The sequence below is a fragment of the Anopheles coluzzii genome, chromosome 2, assembly GCF_943734685.1.
Source record: "Anopheles coluzzii chromosome 2, AcolN3, whole genome shotgun sequence".
Taxonomy (NCBI): Eukaryota; Metazoa; Arthropoda; class Insecta; order Diptera; family Culicidae; genus Anopheles; species Anopheles coluzzii.
This window is the reverse complement of record NC_064670.1, coordinates 102,334,275-102,352,222: the sequence shown is the minus strand read 5'-3', so window position 1 is coordinate 102,352,222 and position 17,948 is coordinate 102,334,275. Positions and strand designations below refer to the sequence as shown.

The following is a 17,948-nucleotide window of genomic DNA, read 5'->3' as shown; positions in this document are numbered from 1 at the left end:
GAGCGGCCCGATTTCTTTAGCAGTCATTCAGGATGGTCGTATCTATTTTAGTTTCTGGTATCGAAACTGGATTGAAAATCGCTCGCAATGTAGTAAAAAACGAGAAATTTGATAATGTGATTTTTAAAAATTATCTGAGCTCTTTCGCTACTCCCCCTCCTATCAGTAATTAAAGTTGTCATCAATGAAAACAAAAGAAAACCACAACGCAATGTTAAATTTACATTTTCTCCTCTCCTGAACAGATGTTTTATATTTTTTCTTCATCTTTCACAAGTTGTTATCGTGTGTGCCTCTTCTAACCTTCTGCTAGATACGATTCCAGCACAAGCTTTACACAGAAAGGTTTCTCCGCGGATGAGTGTGGAAAGGATTGATTGCGCGCGTACAACGCGCCAGGAGAAACGTATCTGAGGAGAGTAGGAATGCAAAAAGGACACACGCGCGCACACACCGTGTAAAAAAACTCCGATACGCACGACGCAGCATCCTCTCCTTTTCCCGCTCTGAACACTCCTCCCCATTATTCCCCACCGTGGTAGGAGAAAGAGAGAGAAGTGTTCGCCAAAAAACCGTACAAAACTAGCGCTTTAGATGATGCCGATCTTGTTGGCAATGTCGAGCGCATCGTAGTCGCGCGTTAGCCGCACGTACGCCTTCTTCTTGCCGTCCGGTCGCACCAGCGTGTTGATCTTCAGCACCTTCACGTCGTACAGCTTCCTCACGGCGGCCTTCACGTGGTTCTTGTTGGCGCGCAGGTGAATCAGGAAGACGAGCGTGTTGTTGTCCTCGATCTTCTTCATCGCCGCTTCGGTCGTCAGCGGGTACTTAATTATATTGTACGCATCCATGCTGATGGTGGGAAAAGGAAAGAGAATGTTAAATTAGTATTAATTAACGAGCATTAACAGCGTTTCTTGAAGTATAAGGGCGCGATTTTCAGGTACATTGTGTCAAGTAACAACTGTCTCTTTCATTAAGTAAGCTTCCTAGTAAGGGTGTGGTAGAAAGCAGTTGCAAATAAAAAGAGGTCGCTCTAGCATTCAATAGCTGCACGATCGCATTCTGAAGGTTCGAATACGATCGTGTTTTAATGATTGTTTTGATTTTGAATGCCAATATGAAGGTTTTACCATTGTGATTACTTACCGGCTGCGCTTGGCGACCGACTTCCTCGGGTACTTGGGACGACGCGGAAGCTTCAGGGTCTTCGGCCGCTTGAAGTGCACGGACGTGCGGATCTTGCGGACGCAGGTTCCATACGGACCCTTGACCAGCTGTAGAGGAGAAGAAATAGAAACATTGTTAACTCTGATCCATCGAATTTCACAACAATTGTTAACAGCGAGCGACACCCTACTTGGGCTGGATTGGTATGTGGAATTTCAGTTGGAAGTAATGCAATATTTTCACATGCTCTAGCATCAATGAGATTCCCTCTTCAACATTTCATCATTAAAACACCACACACACACACCCGCCACCCGTATCGGTAACCACTGCACCACACCCCGCTTAAACTCACCTTGGTCGAGGCACGCTTGGCACGCAGCATAGCGGTGGCACGAGCCTTCTGGATGCCCTTCTGGATCTTGGCCTTCACCTGCTCCTTGGTCAGCTTCGGGCGCGGGGACTTGGTCGTCTTCTTGCCCTTAGCATTGATACGGCGCACCGGCTTCTTCTTCTCGCCAGCCTTGGCGGGCTTGCCACCGGCAGCCGCTTTGCCACCCTTGGCACCGGCACCGGCCGCAGCCTTAGCTCCCTTGGCAGCGGGCTTGGCAGCGCCCTTTTTGTCGGCGGCGGCTGCGGCAGCAGCTCCCTTCTTCTCTGCGGCCTTCTTCTTGCCAGCGGCGGCAGCGGCAGCAGCAGCGGCCGGGGCAGCCTTGGCTCCCTTCTTGCCAGCAGCGCCAGCGGCAGCAGCAGCGGCCGGGGCAGCCTTCTTGGCATCCTTCTTGGCCTCACCGGCAGGCTTGCTGGTTCCAGCAGCAGCGGCGGCGGCAGCCGGTGCCTTCTTCTTCGGAGCGGCCTTGCTGTCGGCGGCCGGTGCGGCACGCTTCTCGGCCTTCTTCTCCTCGGCGGGCTTCTTCTCAGCGGCCGGCTTCTTCTCGGCAGCGGGCTTCTTCTCAGCTGGTGCAGCCGCTGGCTTCTTCTCAGCTGCTGGCTTCTTCTCCGCCGCGGGCTTCTTTTCCGCTGCGGGTTTCTTCTCACCAGATCCGGAAGCCGTAGCAGCGGCGGCGGCTGCCGGCTTCTTCTCTTTCTTTTCGGCCGGTTGGCCGGCTACAAATTACGGAAATGAAAACAAACCAGAGAACCACATTAGTATCGGAAGGGAAAGGTAAACAGGAAATGCGGTGAAACAGGGTTATGTCCTCCCACAGTGTGTTGTCAGAAACGAAGTAAATTATCTCAAACATTGCAGTTTTCAGAGAGATTCCCTCTTCGCGTAAAGATCATCATTCGTAAACACGTTTTCGGGCGCACGACATGCATTGTGCACACTTTCAAACACCGAAGAGCAGCCTTTCACACTTGTGGTGCGCGCTCCGTCCTTTTGTCGCACCATTCGCATGCGATGCATGCCTCTGACGGAACACAGCCCTCGTGGCGTACACAATCAAACATCAACTTGCTATTTTTCACCGAAAAATCACATTCCCGTGCAAATCACCAGCCAACTACATGCAGCCACGTTTAGTAAGTTGTTTCACAGTCGAATTGCGATACTGGGAGGACATTTTCACCGCAAAATACACGAAATTTAGCTTACCGGGCTTCTCGGACGGTTTCTTCGGACCCATACTTGAGATGGAAAAGAGATGTCAAAACGGAGGTAGCTAGCATCTATGCTCCGCTTCCGGAACGATGACACATAGTAGAAAATTCTAACTGTGCGATCGATTGTCAAGTAAACAACGTCAACAGTACCCTAGCGCTCCTAGCGGAGTTTGTGCAGTACTACGCGATGAGGTCGATCCACAGTCGACATAATTCAAAAATGTTGCATTTTTCCGTTAAAGATTTCTTGGGATGTCTGATTGATTAAAAATAAATACAACACTAACACACACATAAGATGAATTGTATCATATAATCAGAAATATGTTTAAAAAAATGCTCCATTTAATATTTGTATGGTAAATGTAAAGTATAATTGCAACGTAAAATGTGATAGCATTTCAATCGATTTAACAATTCTGAAAAAAAAACTCTTTCTCACGATACATGTTTTACTATGCTGATTGTGTGAAATGCTACAGAGTAGAACATTGTTGTTTGATTTAGGAAATCTACCCACTATTAAACGCTGATTCTCTTTATGCGACAGTTTTATGCATCGAATCATTGCCGTTTTTCATTCCCACCAACTCAATCGTCTTCGCATTGGAAATTACATTCTAACCGTGTCTAACGATTATTCCAATACGATTCGCATACACCATGTGTCATACGATAGGAGTCGTTGCGCAAGCTGGCAGGGCGTAAAATGCACACGATGCGCAGTGCGAGGCGTCTGATTTATGCTGCTGTTTGTGTGCAATTTTAACACCCTCCGGGATGTAAATCGTTCCTCCTCAGCCCCATTCCCATCTGCCTTTTTTTTCATTCTTTCTCCATCCTGTAAGTGTTAATAGCCCGAAGGGTTTTCGCACGCGCACACACCGAATCGCTTTCGCAAATGAGCATTTTAACGTTTACATTTGCCTCCACAAGCGGCCAAATCCACTACCAGCCGTGTCCGGGGTACCGATCACCATCGCTTTTGTGATTTTTTTTTTCTTGTGCCATTGCTTCTTCACTTTAAACGTTCCAACTTCAGGATTGATTTCGTCGCCGTTTTGTGCTTGGTTTGAGTTTAATTTTTAAGGGGAGGACATGCCATCAACTGAAAAATTACAACTTTGTGCATCCGTTTTTTGCTGCTGTGACCCTCCCCCTCTTTCCCCCTCTCTCGCTCTCCTCCCACCATAACCCGTTTACCACAAACGGAAGGAACTTTCCATTTGTCACGCGACGTTAAGCGGTTTGTGCTTTGTGGCACATTCACATTACCTTCGTTCTTTCACCGGTTTTTTTTTCTTCACCCGTTGGGGTTTTTTTTTCCTTCTTCGGACGATTTCGGTTGCCCATTAAAAAGTCATAAAAACGTGCCCATCATTTCGTGTTGCAGGGTGGAAGATTTAGGGGCAGGAAAGAACATCAAAGGAATCAAAACAACTTCTCAAACTCTCTGCTTTTTTTATGTGTCCTTTTTTCTCTTCTTTCTTCGTCTTCTTATTTTTATTGGCCCGTAACGATCATGCGCAACGATCGACACTGATCATATCGCACCCCACCCAACCACCCACACCAACATCATCACGCGGGTGGCGAATAAAAGCCGATGCTAAACAGTTGTTTCGATCGAAAACGGCAATAAAAGCATAACAGCGAAAACAAGCTTTTGCTCACAAAATGTATTCTAATAAGCATCTAATAGATAGTGGATAGAGTGGCGCGACTATCCAGCCTTATCCACTGCAAACCAGGACAGGATCATCTCCAACACACACACACACACACACACACACACACACACACACACACACACACACACACACACACACACACACGCAAGTGGTTTTTGTCTAGCCAATCAGCCACCGCGCACACAACACATTTCGATAAGGAGCCTGGCGGAGGCTTTTTTCTCCCGCTCTCTCTCTCTCATCCACAGGAACTGAGCGTCTTGTAAGAGCGCAGAAGAGCGGAGGTACGGGTAAAGATTATAAAATAATTTTATGACCGAATTTTAAAATCATTTTAAAACGATCGTAAAACCCCATGAGAGCGCGCTCGTAGCCGACCGCGCAGGAATCACATGCAAATGCACAGGAGGCGCTGGAGAAGGGTGTGTGTGTGCGTATGTGTGTTATGGTTGTTATCCCCCCCCCCCTCCAATGCTTTAATAGCTCAAGCAACCGATAATAGTTTTTCTGAAACAATCCGATGTAAACGCAGCGTGTGATCGGGAAGCTCGTGTGAACTGCCGCCTTTTGCCACACACGAAGCAGGCGACGAACCCGAAATACAACATGCTCCACCCCATTCCACTCAGTAGCCCAGGTAGCCCATACGCTTGACGCGCGTCAACAGCTCCGGCGTCGTCACCAGCTTCCCGTACAGGGCCGACTGCAGCTCGCGGTACTGAAAGTGGGGCGGAAACGGCATATCCTCCAGGGCGCACACGTGCGCCTTGCCCTCCGCATCGCCCACCAGCAGGCAGCGGCCACAGTTCGTAAACCGTACCACGGTCAGCGCCGTCGTCAGACTCCCGAGCGTCGTTTCCGAGGCCGGTTTCGAGCTGCGGCGCTTCAAATCCCACAGCTGAACGCCGCTGCGCGTGACGCTCGCGATCACCGTGCTGTTGGTGGGCGACCAGTAGGCCGCCTGGATCGGGGCGAACCCGGTGCAGAGCGTTACGATCGGTTCCGGCAGCTCCTCGATCCAGATGCGGATGCTCCAGTCGCCGCTGCAGGTGAGAAAGATGCGCGGGCTCCAGGGCGAGTACTCGAGGCAGAAGATGCCGCGGCTGTGCATCTGCAGCACGCCCAGATGCTGGAACGGATCGTTGATGCTGCACCAGTGCACCGCGCCCTCGTCCGTGCCGATGTAGTACTTGTCCTTCTGGACCGGGTGGATCGTGACGCACAGTGCTTGCGGGTGCAGATCGGACTGCACCCTGACCGGCTGCTGGTCGGCGGGCTCGGACGTCCCGGTGCTCGTTTGTCCCTCCGGTGTTCCTTCGACGCGATCGAGCCGAAGCAGTGGATAGGGAAGCAGATACTGGCCGATCGTGAGCGTGTACTTCATGACCCACCCGTTTTGCGAGACGGCAATCACCTCGTCCTTGCCTTCGTTGTCGAACTCGACCCACTTCAGGTCCCAGATCGGTTGGTACACGGGAAAGCGGTCCCGGTTCGAGACGGCCAGCGGTGTCTGCGTGGTGTCGGTGATGTCACGCACCTGCACCCGCCCATCGTACAGCCCCACGGCCAGCAGCTGAGGGGTGCGGCGAGAGAACGCCACACACGTGACGGGGCAATCGAACCGATAGCGCCGCTCGGGGTTGACCGGATTCTTAATGTTCCACACGTACACGAACCCACAGCCCCGATCGTCACTGCCGGTGTGGCCGTAGATGCCGTACGCGAGCGCCACAATGTCCCCGTTCGCCGGGCACCAGCTCGCACTGGCCACCGGCTTGCCGAGCGTTTCCACCGTCCGGTACGTCCACAGCACGTCCAGCCGGTACAGGTAGCGGATGTCCTCCCGGCACGGATCGGGCGGATACATGTTGCGGAACCGGATCTGCTGCTCGCGGTACACATTGCCCGCGAGCAGCCGCTGCAGGATCATCGACGAGAGGTGAAAGTTGGCGTTCCGATTGAGCCGCTCGTCAATGTCCTCCATGCCTTCGCGGGAGTAGGTCGTTATTTCGAGCTTGGAGGCCGAGTCCGCCACGTTGATCTCTTTCGTGTGCCGCTCGAGATCGTTGTACGTGTCGTACATGTCGTAGTTGGACACGAACGAGGCCACATCCTGCCGGTGGATGCACTCCGTGTTGACGGAGCGCGATTTGCACGGCAGGTCGCGGGTCTGCGCCTCGGCGTCGGCCGTTCGCCGTGCTTTCGGGCGGGTCTCGAAGCGGCGGTTCTGCTCCTGCACGCGCGCTGCCTCTTCCGCGTCGAGCGACACGACATGGCTGGGGCTTTCGAACAGGACGATGTCGTCGGTTTCGGTTAGGCGGATCTTGACGTGGTACGTCTTCTGGCCCGCCTCCAGCGATGGGCTGCGCCGATCGATAACGCCCTCGTAGTTTGGTTGGGTTTCAAAGTTGTCGAACCCGTCCGGCTTATCGGCGGTCTGGCAGTTTGAACAAGAATCTGATTAGAAAATTGTGAAAAAGGAGATTCAAATTCACACACTTACGGGCACTGTGGCATCTTCCATATCGTTGGCCAACGGGTGAAACTGCTCCCGAAAGCGACTCCACACGAACGCTTCCTCGCCGAAGAATGGTGGCGCAAGATTGGCCGGCGTTCGGTCCACACCGTCGATGGGAACCTGTGCGTGTTGGAAGGGACCGAAATGGATCAACAAACAACCATTTGCTTAGTAACGGAAAAAAAAACAAAGGAGTCCTCCTCGCCTCTGCCTGATTGTTTACTGGCCACCGACTGTGGGTTGCCCTAGCAACTGTTTGCAGATACCTGTAGCCGGTTACGCTCCTCCAGACGGTTCACGATATCCACCACGAATTTACTGTCGCTGGCCGCGCCCGCACTGAGCGAGGCGGAGTAGAACTTGACCGATTTGGAGGACGGTGCGGCATGGCTGGAAGACATGTTTGTTTTTGTGTGTTCGGTTGGTTCTTTTCTTTTTTCGGATGGTTATTTTTTTGCTAACAACATAAAACTGAGTGAAGCACACTACGGGGGAACAATGCGGACAATGAAGAAAACCGTTGGTTACTGGGATCATTAAATATAGGCAATAATAAATTAGTTTATTGTACAGTTTAGACATTTGAGGAACTTTTTCTCCTTCTTCTCCTTGCGCAAGAAGTACAGATCTGTAAAGAAAATAATAATAAAAAGTAAATAAATGTAATCGTAAAGGAAAAATCTTTTGAATGAATTTAGGTCTGCTCCTCATTTAAGACAGGTATGGTGTTATCCATAAAATACGTAACGCTTATAGGAAGGATAAATGATATCTACTAGCACCAGTTAATTTGGACCATTAGCTCCAGGATATGAGAAAAACTATATTTAAAAAATTACCCGAGTTCCCAGGCTATAATCTAAGGGGCATCCATATGTATAAAAATACTATAAAAATCAGTATAAGACTGATTTTGAACCCATAGAGATATTGGAACTGATCCTGAATCCATACTGATTCTGAGGCTGATCCCGAATCCTTATCGGTTTAGTAACCTGTTCGTTATCCATGCCATTCCTGGAACATGTCAACTCGCACGACTTAATAGCATATCTATCATGGGTTCAAGCCCCGAATGGATCATGTACCCATACGTAGGACTGACTATCCTGCTGCGGGTAATCAATAAGTCACTGAAATCCAAGCCCACTACTGGTACAGGCAAGCCTTGGCCAACAACGGTTGTTAGGCCAAAAGAAAAAGATTCCTGGAACAAAGAACTGATCCTGAACGAATTTATTCTTAATTCAATCCAGTAATAAACTGCTCCAGAACCTATACCGATCATGAAAGTGATTCTGAATTTTAAACCGGGAACTGATACTGGGGTTAGTATCATCTGGAAGTAGAATCTGGAGTTAATCCAAAACTCAAATCGGTCCTGACACTGCTGTCGTTTTGTATCACGCTCCAAAAACTTGTACCTATAGCGATCCCTGTATAACAAAAGTTACGATAGCAAACCGATGTTAAACCCGTTACGTAATTTATGGACGTAGCCCTTTGGCGTAAAGTACTCTACTCGTCAAGCGGATCAAAGTATCTCTTTTTTGTGCGTTACGTAATTTATGGATGATCAACTACATCTCTACCACATTGCGACACACACCCTCCCTCAGAACCACTCACTTACTCAGTAAACTGTTCCCGTTCGGTTGCAGCAGCGAAGCGTTCGTTTCCATCGCCCGCTGCACGCCATAGTCGAAGGCGAGGGCCGCCAGTCGGCGGAAAAACTTGGTCACATTTTCGCCGGTCCGGGCCGAAACCGGCCAATACTCGGCGTTGATGTCGTACGCCATTTTAATCGCCTCCAGCTCAATATCACAGAGTGCCTGATCGCTCTGCGGAGTGTTCACAAAAAAAAAAAAACAAAATCAAGAAGTGGATTAGTTACTGGACGTACGAGGGTTGTTGGATGTATAAGGACACCATTCAGTGCTTTACTTACCAGCAGATCTTTTTTGGTGCCGACAAGAAACTTTAGCACTGGGCCAGTATTTAACCGCAGTGCCTCATCGAGCCACCGTTTGCCGTTTAGCAGCGTTTCCGGGCGTGTCATGTCGAACGCAACCACTACGACGCTCGCATTGCGGTAGTAGGACTGTGCGATGCATTTGAACCGTTCGTGGCCTGCTGTGTCCCAACTGTCAGACAAAGAAAGAACAAAGCACCCAAGACACGCAATTAGCACAATTTGTTTTTTGAATTCCAATGGACTTCACCTGGCACAAGCCACTTACATTTGCAGACTGTACGCTTGGCTGAGGATCTGAAACCGTTCCACCTCAAAGTCCAGCCCGATGGTGGCGGTGTAGTCACCGTCGAACGATTCGTGACAGAAGCGGTTCACTAGCGACGTTTTCCCGACCGAAACGTCCCCGATGAAGATGGCTTTGCAGGCGGGCAGCAGGAACGGAACCACGGCCTGGGCGGCCCGCTTGGTGCGCTCGCTAAACTCCAGCTCCCGGTACGGCGTTACCTGGCAGCTGTACGGCCGCGGCAACTGTTCGATCCGCCGCGTACCGTAGTCGACGTTGTTGTTCAGCACCTCGTAGCTGGTCGGTTTCGGGCGCTTGTTTTTGCGAAAAATAGGCATCCTGGTTCACTGGTTTGCTACGTGTCTGCACAGTAACAGAGTGCGAGTGGAACTGCCGCGAGGACGCAAAGCCCCGGGCAAGCACAAGCTATGGATCCTGCTAGGAGCCAGGAATAAGGGACACGCACCAATACATGCGTAGAACCGTAGGTAGCACCATGGCAACCGCCACAATATAGAAACACAGAGGCACAGTAGGCAGTGGTAAGGATAGGAGGAAACAAGAGCAAGCAAGACAGCACGCCAGTTCAATAGGAATCGAGCTGCTGTTACACACCAGTTAGTGAAGGTCCTATACTGGGTCCCTTGTGCCACGAAAGTGCGTACCATTTCCGATCTACTTCAATGAACGCTCGACAGCTCAACACGATCGCCGGCGAATGCTACGGTTCAGCAATTCCATCGCTCGCAAGGTGTCTCTCCCCGTGGCACACTAGGGCACAGCGCGAGGTGAAACCCGCATGGGAGACGGAATAGAAATACGAATATCCCGGGAAAAGGAACAACACGAAAAAGGATAACAGCGGGACAATACGTACACGCACACTACACACACAGCTGTGGCCCTCGAAGAGCGAAGATCGTATGTGGGACACACACACACCCAAATAGGCGGAAATGGAATGAAGCTCCAGGTGTTGTGGTGCTGGAAGAAGGTGAGAAACGAAGAGCGCAAGCCAAATCGAAACGAGCGTGTCACTCGCGGGTTAGGTAAACAGCTGTAATGTTGAAGGAGGACAGGGTTTTTTTTTTGGGTTGAAATAGGATCCCATTGCTGATGGGTGATGAATTGTACGAAGGATTTGGACGAATCATTGAAGAGCTGCGTTCGATCCTGCACTCATTGTTACGTACCAAACAGCTGTCCTTGCATGCTGCTTGTTAGACGCAACAGGCTGGTTGATTGGAATATGGTCTGTCTAGCATTCAGATCTAGAACCACCGATAAACGACCGATGGTGTTGGGACATTGCGATGTACCAAACGACATTGAAAAGACGCGTTGCAACGCAGTAGGACATGAGTTGATGTCTCCATCGGAAATGCTACCCCCGGCTAAAACCGGATTAAAAGCACAGCTAAGCAGCAAACATGGAACAGAAGTCGTCCTAAGCAGTGCTACAGTGCTACAGTTTCCAAAAGCCGATTTCTTAATCAGCTTCTTGCGCGCTGCCAACCACGTGTTGGGGCGTATAGAACAGGATTTTGGAATACATTTACCGTTTGCTCTAGGCGGTCGCGATACACGACGAAGGATGATGATGAGTGGTCTGCCATGGGACGTGCTTTTTTGTCCCAGTACAGATTGTGCGTCAATACATTTGCTTCAATTTTAGACATTCTCACTGGCTCATTGAACAGGAAGATAGGCCCACTGCCTACAAGGAATGCATCAATGTTGCAAGTGTTCTATGCGAAGATCGGCGGACGGATGAGGGTCTTGTTGTTCAGGGAAGAACAACTTGAACTTGGTAGGTGAGTATGCCTTGGTTATCTTTCTCTGTAGACAGCATTCTAGACCAGGGTTCGACAAAGATCAGCTCGCGAATTAGAACATTCTTTTAGGACTTCAGATTTGAGAGCCTCTGCGAAATTCGAGTGCATCGATGTACTTCTATGTATCTGGACCAGATTAATAAGAATTATTGAAGAAATTACTTTGGCATATGTTTGAACCGAAATTGATAAGGATGCCTCCGGCGATGAACAGTCCTACAAAAGTACATTTATTTATCGTGACATCAGGACCTACTAGTGGTTAGATACTTTTTAAATTCAGTTTAGTACATCATGTCAATTATGTAAAATTAAGTAAAAAAAACGGCATGATTAGGGATTGGATGTGAAAAATTCAATAAAATCAAGATAAATGTCCAGAGTTTGAAGATGTCCGTAATTTGAATCAAAACGGTAATAGCCACAGCATGTAACATCTAGATTTTAATGTCTTCAGATCTTCAGAGATTTTTTTTTGGTAGATGAGCTCCAACTTCTCGACTAGTCGGGTCCCTGATCTTGTCTACCCCTGTTTGAGGTAATCATTTCAGTTGATATTGCTTACATATTTATTGAGAGACATTTAATAGATTGACTTTATTTGGCTCTTAAAATTATATTTCATCTACTTCATTACTTTTGCGATATTTTCTCATTTTTAATGGAGTTTGTCAGTCATTTAGAGGAACTTGAAGTGTTTAAGGTGACTTGTTAGATAATTAAAAGAACAAATAAGGTTAGTTTTCTACCCCTGACCGTTCCCAAAGCCTTGCGCAAAAACACACAAACCAATCCGAGCAACCACGGAACCCAGTTACCAGTTCCGTGTGTCTACGTTCCCGCCGACTACCGCCCAAAAGTGCTTGCTGCCTTTATTTTCTCACACGATTGCATACGCATGATGGGCCCCACCGATGTGATGATGCTTCCCCCGGTGTTTCAATAGACAACATTTCCAACCAGACGACAAACCGGCCCGAAACTAGTTCGACATCCATCGTTCCCCTGTTGCGCGTGGTCGCTGCGCCGCTCGGCCCGGCGCTCATCATATTTGCAACGATGATTTATTTCTGTTTATTTATATATACGCCCGTGTCGTGTCGTGCCGTGTCTGGTGCGCGGTGTCCCACGGGTGTTTTGCAAGTGCACCGAGCCGGTTTTGTTTGTTTGTTTCGCTCCCCCCTATTCACGGCTTTTACAGCCGGGTGCCAGCATCGATCATCGATACATCGGCCGGCGTGCGTAATGGGACGCGACAGGCTGGAGAAAACAGAAAAACCCGGGCGTGTGCTAATGTGCTTTTCATTCGCCGATCGTGTGTGTGTGTGTGTGTGTGTCGCGTGTGGCACAAAACGGCCGACCTAGCCCGTTGCTTCCTTTTTTCCCGAGCGCAAATGTTGTGCAATTTTTACGCCGGGCGTTCTTGCGATGCACCGACACCGATGTATGCTTATGTGACGGAATGCGCTGTGAATGGAATGGTGGTGGCCGGTGCATCCGACACTCTACCAGCAGCCAGCAAACGGTCCTAGCATTATCAATTCCATATTTTGCATCTCATTCCTTCCGAGCGCGGATGGGGATGGGGTTTCGCGTTTGCATTTTCTCAGCTTGTTGACTCCAGGCGCACGTTGCTGCACGGAAACCGACCGTGGGCCGTGCGTTTGATGATGAGCTGCCGGCTCACCCGACGGGGAGGGTAACCCCAAAAGCCGCTCAGGTGTCGCCCCACCCCCTTTTTTTGTTGTTGCTGTGGGGATGACGGATGGTGTCGGCTGTGGAGGGCTCGGGGCAGAGAGAGCAGCAAGAGCAGAGTTCGCTATTCCCTCCGGTACTATTAATCAGATCAGTACGGTGCTGGCACCGGTGTCGACTACGAGTGCCGGGGTGTGCGCGCGCCCGTGTGTGTGTATTACAAGCGGTAAAAGGTACGACCGAAGTGAATTAATCAAGCTCCCGCGAGCTGCAGCCAAAGCAGCATCCAGAGTAGGAGGGCAAAACAAAAAAAAACGCACACAAAAAAGAACCTCCAAACACCCGCAAATACAGTGACAGTGACGACAAGATCCACCCGTGTACCGGTGAATGGTGTGGTTTGTTTGTAAACCGGCCACAACAACCACCAGTTTAGTGGGTGTCCGCTGCTTTGTGTTTTTGTGTAGAAAAAGGGGTAAAAACGAGAGAAAAGAGCGATCCCCACAACGCCCCAACGTCGTTTTATGAGTGCGTTAGTTAATTATTCTCCCGTTTACGGTAGTGAAAACGGGCTGCGACAATAAGGGCGCCGATCGAACGCGGCGCGGCACTGCAACAGCCCCAACGCACGAAAACAAAAGACTTCAACGAGCCAAATAAAGTGACGAACCCTGTCAATGGTTCACCTCCCCCTCAGCCGCGCCGTTCGTTTTGAGCCGAACCAAAACGGTAGGGGTAGATTCGACTCTCCTTCTCCCCCCTCGTTTCTCAAGAGAAGGGGATAGGGGAAGATAGAGAGAGTGCCAAAGAGAGAAAGAGTTTTTATAAGGAATTTGATAATTTCAAACGGTTTTCGGGCTCGGGATGGAACGAAAACAGCTGCATTGTTGCCGCTGCTGGGAAACTTGACACCGGACAACCTTGCCCCGTTGACCAGTTTTAGAAGTCCCCTTTTACCATCCCCCCCTTCAATCCTCCCTCTTATTTTCGGGCAGGTGCAAAGTCGCGTCGTGTAGGGGCTTGAAATTCTACTCCAAAAAATCACAACTGCTACCGTGCGCCTTGGCCGGGGCCTTTGCTCGGGCAGGTTTGCTTTCACAGAGGGTGGGGGGTGTGTTTTGCACTCCTTCCTTCCCTTATCTAATGAGCTTGACATGAGCCGCCGTTGATGGTAGTCGCTTCTTTTTGTTTTTTTGTTAGGCTTTGCAACGCGTTTATTGGCGTATTGGCCCGCATAGAAGATGTGCGGTGATTGTGGTTGAATTTTGGCCACCTCCGAGCTAAAGAAGCAATGCAAACGCAAGCAGGCAGCTGACAGGTTGTGGTTGTTTGCATGGAGGTTAGAAAGTCGATGAAAGAAAGAGCAAAAAAGGAGAAGCATCGCTAAACATGAAGCTTACAGAAGAGCCTTTTCGTACTTCATTTCGAAAATTGCGTTCTAAATTAAACCTTTTAAAGAAATTATAACAATTTTATAACATTAATTCACAAATGGTAGATCAGATAAGCCATGTTTGTTCCTTTGTTTGTTTGGGAAACGCTGCCATTGCGTGTGTATCAACTTGCACTTGCGATCTTTTTTGTTTGCCATCTAGTTCTATGCATTTTAATGTACGCAACAAAAAAAAAATAATCCACCCATTAACACAATCGTTGATGGGATTAACGTTTTACCCACGCAGAACAGAACAACGAAAATATTTCCATTATACTGGTGGTGGTTGTACTGCGCAGCAGTGGCTGGCTTTTTTGTTCGTTGGCACGCAGATATTCCAATAGGAACTGCTCCAACAAACACGTTCCTCCCTTCAGCCTTGTTAAGGTCCCTTATAAAGCTCGCTTGTAGTACACACCGACCTACTACGATCGTGAAATGGCAGTGTTTTCCCTCCCTTCTTTCCTCGATGCATTCCACCCTTTGTTTGTACTTGTGCGTTCAGTGTGTGAGTATGTATGTGTGTGTGTGCATGAAGAGAAACTGCATTTCGCATACATTTCGATCCATTAAAATTAATCAGTGCTTGTGCAGGCGTCCCTTCATCGCTACTGCCCTGCTCCAGCAACAGGTCCGCAAGACAGAGCAGCATACAGCGAGGTAATGATTTCAATGAGCGAGAAGGAAGGAACCCCTTAAAGCTTCGCCGTAAAATACCGAAAATGACACAGTAAGGTACGGTTTGCAAGGGGGGATTGCATGATTTAATAATCATCATGATGGTCCAGTTTTTCCTCCGTTCTGGTCGCATGACTTTTGGGCACTGGTTCATCAAATCGCCCCCAAAGCATTGCTTAATGGATGGGGGAATGAAAATCATAATCCATAACGATCGCGGTGATTGTTTCGTAATAGTAAAAAGATCGTCTTCGTGATCTTTCCGTTCCGGGAGGGCTGTGTGTAGCGTCGTGCGTTGTACGTACGTACACAATCCACGAAAAGCCAATTAAAAGCAGATTTAGCACAACCATTCTACGGTACGGTTTTACTGGAGAGGTCTTCGTAAAAGAGGTCCAATCGCGCCGGATGATGATGATGATGATGCTTGCGGGTGAGAGGATGGAACGCTTCTTCAGCCCCATTTTTAATCACGGCGTTCCACCAGGACGAACAGCAGCTGTTTCGGGCCGGTGGTGGCGTGATGGTGACGGACGATAACTCTTCACACCGTACCGCCGGGTTCGTAGCGTTGGGGTTCAGCGGTCATGCGTAAAATGCTGCAAGATAAGAATGCGAACCGTACTGGATGGTGTGTGCCACAATTCACAACAATCGAAACAGAATTGGGCGCTTAACGGCGGTGCTAGAGAAAACAAAGCGAATAGAAAAATATTCTCTCCGTTGGAGCAACGCCACAGTACACCTCACGACCGGTTGACAGGTTGTCGTCATTGGGAAGAGCTCTGGGAAGACACGATGTTCTCTATGACGACGCACGGACCTGGAGCCGTCCCGGGAGTTTCGTCTTTCATTCCCGAGCATGGCGGTGACAGTAAAATTGTGGATTTTATTACATAAACAACCGTTTAGCCTGTCTACCAGAGCGATCACAGCCCATCCAGAAGCCCCTGCTGCATGTGGCTTCCCATATGCCCCGTTTTGCCGCGCGTGTGTCACCAAGCTAGCATCGCTTTGTCAGGGGTTGGTTTTATTACGGAATTGAATTTAAATAGAAATTGTCACTCTGCTTTCCTAGGACCTTGGTACGTAGTGCGCACGTGCGCGCCCCAGGAATTTCCCAGAATTCCAACATCGTCTAACGAGCGAAACAGAGAGAGATAGATAAAGAGGGCAAGCTGGTGGTTGAGACCGGCTTTATCGATTGATATTTGATGATCTTTTCCTCTTCCAAACTGTTCCCAAATAGGTTTGAAACCACCGCCGGGAGCATTCGCTCTCCCGGGCCTGGGATGTATTCTAGCCGAGTGTCGCGGCTAGAGACCACCTGCCCGGGCCCTAGCGGGCAGCCAACGCGCCGTAACGCGTACGCCTTGTGATGGATGCCACATTCCAATGGATCACTGCTGGGTGCTCTCGCCCACTGCGCCCACGGGTTAAAATTAATAAGTTTATCGATTTTTTATCGATCACGCAGGGCGTGTTGCGATCCGTCTATCGAACCCAGAACCTAGATCTAGTGGTGAAGATTGTGGAGAAAATTCTCGACGCTGGACAGATTATCACTCGGGTGTGGTCGGGTAGTGAAAGGTTTGTCGGATCGGTCCCTTTTGATGATCTGAATGTGCAGGTTTGTTCTTGATGTTGGGAAAGATCGGGTTAGTTTACACATATTAAGAAAGATCGGAACCATCTTCAGTGTACGATCGGGTAAGAGTTGACGTTCTCAAGCAGAGCATAACGCTTGTGGGCAGTGTTAAACGTTTTGTACACTTGTTTCTATGGATTGTTCCTCAAGAAAGCAATGTTTCAATGTCTACAGCATAGCAACATACGGCACAGTACGGAGAGTGGGAACGTGGGCAACAACGAAAAAAAAAGCAGCAATATATCTGCAAACAATGACTCATCCTCACTAGCAAACAAACACACATGGCAAACCGTTCGGCCTATTACGTACCGTCGTAACAACATCCGCCACAGCAGCCACAATGGGCGCGAAAGCAACGATGCGCGGGATAGGGGATGGGAGAACTGCCCGCGAAGAATCTACCGGACGGTGAGAATAAAAAGGTGGTTGAAAATTAAGCAAAAGTTCGTCCAACCATTACCGGAACGGCGGCAGGCCGTTTATGAATTAAACATAAAACACACAGAGCCAAACCAACCCGCGTACGTGTGTGTAGGTACCGTTTCGACGATGCAACAGCTTGACCACAGACAGCAGACACAATAGAGTTTCCCCTCTCCCCTTTTCCCGCCATATGCTAACCACAACGCTCTATCCCGTTTGCCCCCTTCGTTTTGAACGATTGCAGGAAAATTTGCAATTATTGTCTTTACTTTATGAAACACACACACACACGCCGGGAGAAAAAAATAAGCGAGAGGAAAGAGGAGATTTTCACTTGGGAAACAATGTCACTGTGCAGTGATGTAAACGCCTTCATACACTTAGCCGAAGAGACATAGAAGGGGGGAGATAATATTCGAAGGGAGGGCACCGATTTTTGCCCCCCTCTCCCCCACCTGCCCGGAGAGAAGACGTTGGCTGGAGAAAGATCTTACACATCGCGAACCAGTGTTTTAGCCTGTGTGCACACAAGCATAACGCACCTGCTGATGGAGGGTTCGTCGCTTACGATCATGAAGTTGGGACGAAAGAAGAAGCATATTGTTCGCCAGGAAGGTGCACTTTCCACGCCACTGGTTTCGTGGAGGGAGTGGGGAGGAAACAGTTCGTTGGCCCTTTGTGCGCCTTTGCGTTTGAAGCGTTTCCCCCGGTTAGACAGCCAGCCTACAGCCCGGCAGCATATGGAAGAAGCTGTTGTCTTGGACTCTTGGTTACCTTTTGCTCCACCAGCACCACCGACACGGACATCCGGCGTGTGTGGAACATCCTGCTGTCGTAGCGTAAAATGATACTCCTCGCTTTCCTCTGCGACAAAGTGCCGTCTTCGTTTGCCGAGCGTAAATCATGTACGCTCGAGAACACGAGCCATTAGCGAGCCCTGGCCGGGGCCGTTCCGTTCTTTGGCGGAAAGGTTAAGCAAGCGGATGAAA

General features: G+C 49.3%; 4 protein-coding genes across 4 annotated transcripts in view; 1 reads left to right on the top strand and 3 right to left on the bottom strand.

Moving 5' to 3' along the window:
* Positions 1–214: 214 nt before the first annotated feature.
* On the bottom strand, positions 215–2,881 carry LOC120949494 (translation initiation factor IF-2). The gene is made up of 4 exons (XM_040366823.1): positions 2,768–2,881; positions 1,526–2,277; positions 1,150–1,277; positions 215–852 (listed from the first exon to the last, which is right to left on the bottom strand). The coding sequence occupies exons 1-4, from the start codon at positions 2,796–2,798 to the stop codon at positions 591–593; spliced, it is 1,173 nt and encodes a 390-aa protein (XP_040222757.1). The 5' UTR covers positions 2,799–2,881; the 3' UTR covers positions 215–590.
* A 945-nt stretch (positions 2,882–3,826) lies between these two features.
* LOC120952931 (dynein axonemal intermediate chain 4) lies at positions 3,827–7,496 on the bottom strand. Its single transcript, XM_040372529.2, has 3 exons — positions 7,251–7,496; positions 6,970–7,104; positions 3,827–6,903 (listed from the first exon to the last, which is right to left on the bottom strand). The coding sequence occupies exons 1-3, from the start codon at positions 7,383–7,385 to the stop codon at positions 5,092–5,094; spliced, it is 2,082 nt and encodes a 693-aa protein (XP_040228463.1). The 5' UTR covers positions 7,386–7,496; the 3' UTR covers positions 3,827–5,091.
* Positions 7,497–7,519: 23 nt separating this feature from the next.
* On the bottom strand, positions 7,520–10,228 carry LOC120952932 (ras-related protein Rab-36). Its single transcript, XM_040372530.2, has 4 exons — positions 9,225–10,228; positions 8,933–9,128; positions 8,618–8,825; positions 7,520–7,612 (listed from the first exon to the last, which is right to left on the bottom strand). The coding sequence occupies exons 1-4, from the start codon at positions 9,578–9,580 to the stop codon at positions 7,542–7,544; spliced, it is 831 nt and encodes a 276-aa protein (XP_040228464.1). The 5' UTR covers positions 9,581–10,228; the 3' UTR covers positions 7,520–7,541.
* Positions 10,229–12,908: 2,680 nt separating this feature from the next.
* Positions 12,909–17,948, top strand: part of LOC120948689 (uncharacterized) — a 41,333-nt gene continuing 36,293 nt past the window's right edge. The window contains exon 1 of the mRNA XM_040365305.2: positions 12,909–13,005. The gene's annotated coding sequence lies outside the window, so the exon portion shown is untranslated. The remainder of the gene's footprint in view (positions 13,006–17,948) is intronic.